Source organism: Gekko japonicus, unplaced genomic scaffold, assembly GCF_001447785.1.
Source record: "Gekko japonicus isolate JY-2015 unplaced genomic scaffold, Gekko_japonicus_V1.1 scaffold3353, whole genome shotgun sequence".
Taxonomy (NCBI): Eukaryota; Metazoa; Chordata; class Lepidosauria; order Squamata; family Gekkonidae; genus Gekko; species Gekko japonicus.
In genome coordinates this window covers 81,362-91,187 of record NW_015160938.1, presented here as the reverse complement: position 1 = coordinate 91,187, position 9,826 = coordinate 81,362, and the positions used below count along the sequence as shown (strand labels likewise).

The following is a 9,826-nucleotide window of genomic DNA, read 5'->3' as shown; positions in this document are numbered from 1 at the left end:
ATCCACATTATTGTCATTCCCGCAGTGCCCCGTCAAGAGACTGGTGATGAACACCAACAGAGAGAAAGAGTTGAGAAAGATATCCGAAACCGCTTGTTAATCCTAGGAGAGCTTGTTCTCTTTATCTCTTGCATTCGTTGGATCCACGCGTTTTTAAACGAAGTAGTGATAAATGTTATTTAGGAGCTTGGAAAACGGAAGACTTTTTAGTCTTCTTTTCCACTTCGTAGCTCTATCAAGACACCTTGAAGAAGATATGTATCAAGATTTTGTATTGTACTCACACCAATATCAACTGGCTTTATGGCATGTACTTTACATAAGGATTGTTGTGTAATAGAAGAAATTTGCATTATAAATATTATTTAAAAAGTACATTAGAGAGATGTGTTGAAATTATAGAACAGTGGTTTTCTTTGGTGTGTTTATTCTATTTTCCCCATTGTATTCATACAGAAGCCTGTCTTGTTTTTGATCTAGTAGAACTGGGCCTGGGTATATACACTCTAGCCACAGACATACGGCTCTCACTCCTGCTGTGCGTACAACATACACGCCGAGAGTGCAGTGTAGGCCAGAATTTCTTTGGAAGAAAGTTCCATTGAAACTAAAAGGGATCGCTTCTGGATAAATGGGGTCAGGGTGGGGTTGAATGTGGCACAAACGGAGGTCATCCCTATGAGCTGAAGATTGGCTTTTAGATGCAAGTTTTAAAACGGGCATAGCTACACTGAGATCTTATTTCAGCTTTACACCAGCTGAACTGCCATGGCTTCCCCTGCAAAGCATCCTGGGAGTTGTAGTTTGGTGAGGGAGCTAAGAATTCTGTTCGATACGCCTGGCCTCGCTCTATCACACTTCCCAGAGTTCCTTGGGGAATAGGGGAAGAGGACAGCTAAGGAACCTGTTTGTGATATAGATAGACCCCTAGGTAAAGGTTTCCTTTGCTCGAAAGCCAGTCGAATCCGACTCTAGGGATGCGGTGCTCATCTCCGTTCCCAAGCCGAAGAGCCAGCGCTGTCCAGAGACGTTTCCGTGGTCATGCGGCCGGCATGACTAGACGCCGAGGCGCACGGAACGCTGTTACCGTCCCACCGAAGTGGTACCTATTTATCTACTTGCAATTTCTTGCTTTTGAACTGCTAGGCTGGCAGGCGCTGGGGCCAGAGACGGGAGCTCACTCTGTCACACGGCGCACTCGGGTCTCGAACGGCTGAACTACCGACCTTCCCGGTACCCCTACCACATGGCAAAGAGAAGGCCATCTTGCTGGTGACTGTGACGGAGCTTTGATTCTGTTAGCCAAGAGGACTGGGGGGAGGGGTCTTTTTGGGCTGCCGGCATCACAAGGAGAGAGGAGATGGTAGGCGTGGCCAATACCAAGCTGACTACGGTGCCTCCCCCTGTCAGTGGAGCTAGCAAAAAACCCGAAAAATCTCCCAAAGTGACACCCAATCCTCCCTATAACTCAAAAGTGCACCCGTGGCTATTTCTTTTTTCTAAAAAAATAACCTGTGTAGAGCACCAAATCGCGTCGGGTCGACCCAGCGCAAACCATCTTAACGCTGCTGGTTAGAGAACATATCCTCTTTTTAGGAAGATCGCCGGTTGAAGTACATGCACAGTAATAAGGAGGGGAAGGGTAAGGGGGGAAGAAACCGTACGGTCAAAGCGCCTCGGATCTCTCCTCAGATCTCCGTGGACTCTATCCTCTCCAGTCGGGAGGGAGTCCACGTTTTTTTGTCCTCGGCGTGGGGCGGGCTGGCGGCCTCGCCGTTCATCTCGCTCACCTTGTGCTCCAGCATTTGGTTCTTCTGGTACATCTCCACATAGTTCAGCTGGAGCTGCTTCTGGTACTTGATGACCTTCTCCTTCTCCTCCTGCCACGTGCGCCGCTCCTCCTCAAAGTCCGCCACCTGCCGCTCCCGCTGCTCCCGCTCGGCCTTCAGCTCGCCCTGCAGCCGCTCCACCTCCTTCTTCAGGGCGCCGAGGCTCTCCTCGCTCTGCCGCTTCATCTTGGCCTCGTCGCTCTCGCAGGCCATGGCGTCCCGCGTCAGCTTCTCCGAGAGCTCGGCAACGTGGGGGCCCTGTGGGCCCCCCAGGCTGGTCAGGGTCTGCTTCAGGTGGGAGACCTCCAGTTCGCACTGGGTGAGCTTCTCCCTCATTGCCTGGACCTCACCCATCTTCCTCTGCAGCTCACTCTCGCAGATCTCCAGGCTGACGCTCTTGTCGCTGTAGGAGTCCTTCAGGGTCAGGATCTGCTCCTCCTTCTCCCGGAGGTTTTCTTTCCCTCCTTCAGCTGGGTCCGCAGGCCGACGATCTCGTTCAGCTTCTGGGAGACGTCGGCTTGGGAGTCCTTGAGCTGCTGCTTCAGCAGAGAGATCTCGCCCGCCTTCTGGCACACCTGGAAGACAAAGGGCATTGCGGGAGAAACAGCTTTGAGCTCCGTCTCCTCTAGGTCGTGTCTACCGACATTATCTACGGGACCGCCTCTCCCCCTGTGTGCCCCAGAGAGCCTTGTCCTCTGCGGATAGCCGGTTGTCCCTGGCCTGAAAGATGCCGGTCTAGCCTCAACCAGGGCCAGGGCCTTTTCGGTTGTGGCTCCAGCCTGGCAGAACATGCTCCCGATTGAGATCAGGGCCCTGCGAGGCCTGTTGCTGTTTCGCAGGGCCTGTAAAACGGAGCTGTTCCATCAGGCCTTTGGCCGAGGCAGCGGGCATCTATCAGCCGGCCTCCCTGTGCTTGCTCTAAGCTGTGGAGTCCTGTGAGCAAAAATTCTACTCTGTGAGCTCCTGGCGTTAAAGTTGGGCTAATACTGGCACTAATACTGCTTACTCTTCTTGGCTTTTCTTCTAGCTCTCTATCGCACACACAGAAATACATAAAAAAGGGAAAACTAGAGAATTATGATTTAAAGGAAGCAGAGCCACTAGTAGATGTTTGTTGTTAATGGATTCTCTTCTTTATGTTTAAAATTAAATTAAAATTGACATAATTATAGCCGTTCAAATCGGGGATAGAGTATTAGTTGCTTAAACAAGTGGGACAGATACATTTATTGAGAATGGCTTTGATGCTATAGGAGTTGTAAGTTTGATTGAATACAAAATTATTTGTTGGAGCAATTTAAATGATTCTGTAATACGTGATATTAGATATAGGATTGGGAAAGATGAGTAGGTTATGGTACGAAAAGTATAATTAATGGTTTCTTGGAATGGAAAATCTATAGATAACTGATTAACCCAAATTTGAAAGATGATGTGTCATAATACCTATATGTTCTTGTTTTTGTTTGTCTGTCTAAAAACTAATAAACAGATGATTAAAAGGAAATACATATAGAATCCTTCTATATCTAAGACCTAGCTCTAATCTAGTCCTCACATTCTCCTTATTGACAGAGATAGCGTAATTACCAGCACTTCTTAACCTCTTTTGTTGGTTGATAAAACGTTCAAAAACGTTAGAATAGTTTTTACTGCTAAGAAATAGGCTTCTGGTGCGATTTGATCCTTATCTCTTGTTGTTGCTTGTTTAATGCTTCAGATGTCCATTGTTGTAAATGATTATTATTTAAAAACAAATGTAAAAAAAAGTTGTGAGTGAGCAATTTGGGTACCGCATGAATCAGTTTGCTCTGGAGCCCTCCTTCCCGAGCTAAGACAGGAATGTGTGAGCCGGAGTCTTAAAAAGCTGTGAGCTAGCTCGCACTAACTCAGCTTGGAGGTAACACTGATTAGAAGGGCAACGTATTTCGTAGCCCTGAGAGACAGATGTGCTGGCTGGGGGCTTCTGCACACGGAACGAAAGGCCTCGGCGGTTAGCAGAGTGTTTTCACGCACGCACACGGGTTTGAGATGCACGTGTCCGATCACTAGGAGGGCAACATGAACCCACCTCTGTGGGCAACAACTCAGTTTACTTACGTCCACTGTCCCCTCTAAGATGAGTCAGTGTGAGCCGGTTCACTGTTTATTAGCCTCCAGCTCACCCACTTTTGTCTCAGCTCAGGAAGGAGGGCTCCAGAGCAAACTAGCAAACTAGAGCCAGTTTGGTGTAGTGGTTAAGTGTGCGGACTCTAATCTGGGAGAACCGGGATTGATTCCCCACTCCTCCACTTGCACCTGCTGATGTGACCTTGGGTCGGTCACAAGCTCTGGCACAGCTGTTCCTGAAAGAGCAGTTTGTGTCAGAGTTCCCTCAGCCCCACCCACCTCACTGGGTGTCTGTCTTGGGGAGGGGAAGGGAAAGGAGCTTGTAAGCCGCTCTGAGACTCCAAGTGAAGGGCGGGGTATAAACCCAATCTCTTCTTCTTCTTCTTCCAGTTTACGCAGCAGCCAAATCGCTCGCTCACGACTTTCATGCCAGAAGCTCACAAAAGAGAATTTTTGCTCACAAGACTCCACAGCTCGGAGGGAGCATTGCTTACCAAGAATAAGGGTATATTTCTTCAAGTCCCCAGCTTTGTGGAGCAGCCTGATCCACTCTGAGCCACCAGCGGAATCAACCTCAAGTAGAAGGAGATTAGATATCTACCTCGCCCTTCACTTGGAGTCTCAGAGCGGCTTACAAACTCCTTTCCCTTCTAAACCAGGGGTGGCCAAACTGCAGCCCGGGAGCCACATGCGGTTCTTTCACACATATTGTGCGGCTCCCAGCAGGGCGGCTGGGAAAGTGAAGGGAAGGCATGCTTTTCCTCCCTCCCTCTTAGACAAATAAATACCATGAGCAAATAAATATAATTGGACAGATAAATATCATTATCAATATCTGTTTTACCCCTTTTATTTTTGGAAGTCTCGTTTGATGTTAATAAAAGGCAAATTTGCATATTTTAAAATAGAAAACACATGTAATAGCTGTTAATGTCTTGCGGCTCTCAAACATCTGACGTTTATTCTACATGGCTCTTAAGGTGAGCCAGTTTGGCCACCCCTGTTCTAAACCACACCCCTTCCCGTTCTAGGATTCCACGGTTCATCACTAACAAAACCAGCGCTATCGCTCCAAGAACACGGATTGCGCACATCCCGCACAGGACGGACGACATTTTGCTCTCACCTCCAGTGACGGCCCCAGGTTTTTTCGCCCACTAGGTGAGGATACATTCTGGCCACACACACCCCGTGCGGGGCGAGATGGGGGCAGGCGCCGGAGCTGCAGCGGGTGAGCCAAGCTGCAAATGCATATGGGGGGGGGGCAGGATTGCTCGTGGGGGGGCCTGTGCCAGACTGCAAAAGGAGCGCCAAAGAGGGTGGCAGAGGGCGAGCGGCACTTTCCCGTCGTCCCGGGCTGTTCCCCGCGCCTGTCCCCCCCGCCCCCTTCTCTTTCTGTCTGGGGGGCTGCAAAGATGGAAGGGGATGGAGCAAGAAGCCGGCAAGGGAGGCTTCGTGTGCGGGGCGAGGAGGGGACGAGGCCAGCCAGAATGGGACCCTCGTCGAGCCCTCGCCCTAGGTGACGGTCTAAAATTTAACAATAAAGGGCCGGCCCTGCTCACCTCCCACTTGGTCTCCTCGATCTTGGGGAGGAACTCCGCCTGCTCTTTCTTGAAAGCCACGAACTTCTTCTCCAGCTCCTCCCGCTGCTGAAGGAGCTGCCCCACGTCGTCCTGGAGCTTCTTCTTCTCTTGCTGGAGCTTAAAGATCTGCAGCTGCAACGCCTGCTGAGCCCTCTGAGCCTTCTTGGAGACCTGCTGCAGCTTGTTGGCGTAGTTCTGCCGGAGGTCCTCCATCTCGCGCTCCCAGATCTTCTGCTTCTCCTCGAAGACCTGGTAGATGGCCGCCTCGCTCTTGTCCAGGTTCCTCCTCATCTGGAGGACCTCTTGCTCTTTCTCCCAGAGCCGGTCTTCCAGGTCTTGGATGATGTCGTCCGTGGAAGGCGAGTGGAAAGGCATCGTTTCGTTGAGATGGTTGAGCCTGCTGAACGAGGAAGTGCTCTTGCTGGAAGACCGCCCGCTGTCTGAGGTAGATATCCCATTGTATCCCACAATGCTCTTCTCCGCGTAGGTGGTTCCGATGCGGTTGATGTGGCTAGTCGAGGCGCTCATCGGGCCAATGTGCTGGCTGTAGCCCGTCCCGTAGGTGGGCAGGCTCGTCAAGGAGTTGCGGCCGGAGTCAGACAGGCCGCCCGCTGGGTTGGTAGTCCTGCTAAGGCCGGGTTTTTCCAGGCCGCTTTTGACAGTGGAAGGGCTATTGCTGTGGGTGTGGTTCAAGGTCTTGCGGTTCTCCGTGATCCCGTTGCTCTGTGGAGGGCAGAGGTTCTGCATGGAATGGAAGTTTTTCGGAACTACCGGTTTAAAGGCTGAAGGTCTAACTAAGGGCTCATTGCTCTGGAAGGAGAAGGAGGAGAAGACAACAGGGCAGAAAATTAAATCACGTAATGCAAGTTTCTTCTTGAGCCGCACAAGAGGCCCGTAGCCAGGATTTTGTGACTTGCGGGGCAATTTTTTCCCCCTCGTGGGTTAGGGTCAGTGCAGAAAGAAAAGCCAGAATTCTGAGTCTTCTCAAGTTGTCTATTCTACATAGGTGTTCTTAACCATTTAGCCAATAGAACGTTGTGACCAGGACAGATCTCTGAATTGCAAGCTGTCAACCACTTTAGAGGACAGTTCTCAGCTGCTGCAAGTTAATCACTTCTGCCAGCCTAAGCAACTATTCTGAGAACAAGCCGGCAGGTGGGGGTGATGACTTCTATAGTCAAGAAAGCGAACACTTAGGCAGAAAAACTTCCTTAAAGGAGACCAGTGTCTTGACACAGAGAAGGGGTCCTAGAGGTCACCTACTCCAACCCCCTTGCTCAGTTGCAGGAATTAGGCAAACTACAGCACCCCACTCTGCTTAAAGGAGCACATGGCTTTAAAAAATGTTTAAAAATGACTGAAGAAAGCATTTACAGGCTGTGCCTTAAAAAGGGGGGGTGGAGCCCCCAAAAACTATGGGCCTGGTGGGCACGCTTAGTTATGTGTTTTGGGAGTGGCAGAGCAACTGCTTGGCATGCAGAAGGTCCCAGGTTCAATCCCTGGTACCTCCAGCTGAGAAGATGAGGTTGCAGGCAATGCGGAAGACCTCCGCCTGAGACCCTGGAGAGCGGCTGCCAGTATGAGTAGACAATCCTGACTTTGATGGACCAAGGGCCTGACTCAGTAGAAAGCAGATTCATGTGTTCATACGAAGTGTCCTCGCTCAGTGGCACAGCATCTGCACTGCCAGCAGAGAACACCTTGGCTCCTATATCAGGATTGTCACTTTAAAAGGACCTCAGTTGGCAGGAGTGGGTGAGAAATCTGCCGGAGACCTCTGAGAGTCACTGCCAGCCAGAGGAGACTGGGCTAGGTGGACCCAACGGTCTCACTCGATAGAAGGCTCCTTCCACCTTAGAGTGCAGTTGGCATACCAGTGGTGGAATTGCAGAAACAACGTCCGTCACAAAAATAACAAAGAGACAATAAAGATAAGGTGCAAAAATGTCTGCTGTCGTAATCCTGTAGAAAATGTTCTTCTACTATCGCTTGCACGCTAACGAATGCTGCGCAATGAAAACAATTCGTTTCACGATATTTGCTTTATCTGCGTGCGTAGCAATCCCCATTCTTATCAATTACTACTTATCAACTCTGGAAGGAAACGTTCCATGTTGACTCTCTGATAACAGAAGCCAAGGTCTTCACAATTAGAATTGCAGGAATAAACAGCTTTAAAGGGGGATTAGACAGATTCGTGGAGAATAAGTCTATCAATGGCTACTAGCCATGGTGACTGAGGAGAACCTTCATATTCAGAGGCACTAACGAGAACGGAGGAAAACCTCCACATTCAGAGGCATTAAGGAGAACTGAGGAGAACCTCCACATTCAGAGGCACTAAGCCTCTGAATCCCAGAGCCAGGAGGCAACATCGGGGGAAGGCCTCAGACACTCTGCCCTGTTGTTGGCTGTCCAGAGGAACCGGATGGCCACTGTGTGAGAGCGGATGCTGGACCACTGGTCTGACCCAACAGGGTCTTTATCAGGGAAGGCCTCGGCCTCTCTGCCCTGTTGTTGGCCCTCTAGAGGAACTGGGTGGCCACCGTGTGAGACAGGATGCTGGACTGGATGGACCACTGGTCTGATCCAGCAGGGCTCTTCTGATGTTCTTATGAGGGGAAGGCCATAGCCTCTATGCCCTGTTGGTGGCCCTCCAAAGGAACTGATTGGCCACTGTGTCAGACGGGATGCTGAACTAGATGGTCCCTCACTGGTCTGATCCAGCAGGGCTCTTCTGAGGTTCTTATCAGGGGAAGGCCTCGGCCTCTCTGGCCTGTTGTTGGCCTTCCAGAGGAACTGGTTGGCCACCATGTCAGACGGGATGCTGGACTGGATGGACCGTCACTGGTCTGATCCAGCAGGGCTCTTCTGATGTTCTTATCAGGGGAAGGCCTCGGCCTCTCTGCCCTGTTGCTGGCCCTCCAGAGGAACTGGTTGGCCACCATGGCAGACGGGATAGTGGATGGTCCCTCACTGGTCTGATCCAGCAGGGCTCTTCTGATGTTCTTATCAGGGGAAGGCCTCGGCCTCTCTGCCCTGTTGTTGGCCATCCCAAGGAGCTGGCTGGCCACTGTGTGAGACAGGATGCTGGACTAGATGGCCCACTGGTCTGATCCAGCAGGGCTCTTCTGATGTTCAGCATCCGAATTCAATACCCACACCACTAGACCATGCTGGCTCTCACGGCGTCCTCGCCACAGCCAGCATCTCACCTGGTCCAGTTTTCCAGAGACTGGCAATATCTTTGGTGGGTTACTGGATTCTCTGTACTGGGGCAGGGGCGGCATGTTCTTCTCGTTGTTGGCCGCCACGTTCCCGCAAAGGTCCGTCTTCACCTTCTCGCTCTTGCGCAGGTCCCCGTTGATGTAGATCGAGTTGGAGATCTTCTCCGTCCTGTAGGCCTTCTCCTCGCCGGAGTAGCGGTTGGAGATCTCCCGGGCGGAGTAGCTGTTCCGGGAGCCGTCGATCTGCCGGCCGCTGTGCTGGGTCCGGGTGCCCACGCTCTTCATGGCGAACTCCTGCTCGTTGGAGACGCCGCTGCCAACGCTTCCCATCGTGCCTTGGGAGGCGGGCTCGGAGACCCTGGAGTCGAAGGAGTGGAAGGATTCCTGGCTGTGGTAGCTGGGGTCACTCAGGACGGAGAGAGTCTCCAGCTTGGCCATGGCAAGGGGTTGGAGTGGAGGCACGGCTCAGTGGCACTGGAAGAGAAGGAGAGGGACAAAGCGTTACAAAGGGGAGGGGAGGGGAAAAGGGGCGCGGCTCCGTCCCCCCCTAACCAGGGATCTTTTTGTAGCAGGAACTCCTTTACATATTAGGCGACACACCCCTAAGGTAGCCAATCCTCCGAGAGCTTACAGAACTCTGCCAATGTTGGATCAGGCCAAAGGCCCATCCAGCCCAACACTCTGTGTCACACAGTGGCCAAAAATACCAGGGGCCATCAGGAGGTCCACCAGGGGCCAGGACATTAGAAGCCCTCCCACTGTTGACCCCCCCCCCAAGCACCAAGATGACAGAGCATCACTTGCCCCAGAGCCCCTATCTATACCTTGTGGCTAATAGCCACTGATGGACCTATGCTCCATATGCTTATCTAGTGTATCTCTTCTTACGGGGGCTACTGTAAGCTAACATAAGAACATAAGAGAAGCCCATGTTGGATCAGGCCAATGGCCCACCTAGTCCAACACTCTGTCACACAGTGGCCAAAAATACCAGGGGCCATCAGGAGGTCTAGCAGTGGGGCCAGGACACTAGGAGCCCTCCCCCTGTTGCCCCCACCCCGCCAAGCAGCAAGAATAC

At 51.6% G+C, this 9,826-nt stretch overlaps 1 protein-coding gene across 1 annotated transcript; it reads right to left on the bottom strand.

The window, feature by feature from the left end:
* Positions 1 to 1,688: 1,688 nt before the first annotated feature.
* LOC107122096 (leucine zipper putative tumor suppressor 3) lies at positions 1,689 to 9,186 on the bottom strand. Its single transcript, XM_015425130.1, is given in 4 exon segments — positions 1,689 to 2,281; positions 2,284 to 2,404; positions 5,501 to 6,331; positions 8,737 to 9,186. Coding segments are annotated over 4 exon segments (1,995 nt in total).
* Between the last annotated feature and the right edge of the window lie 640 nt (positions 9,187 to 9,826).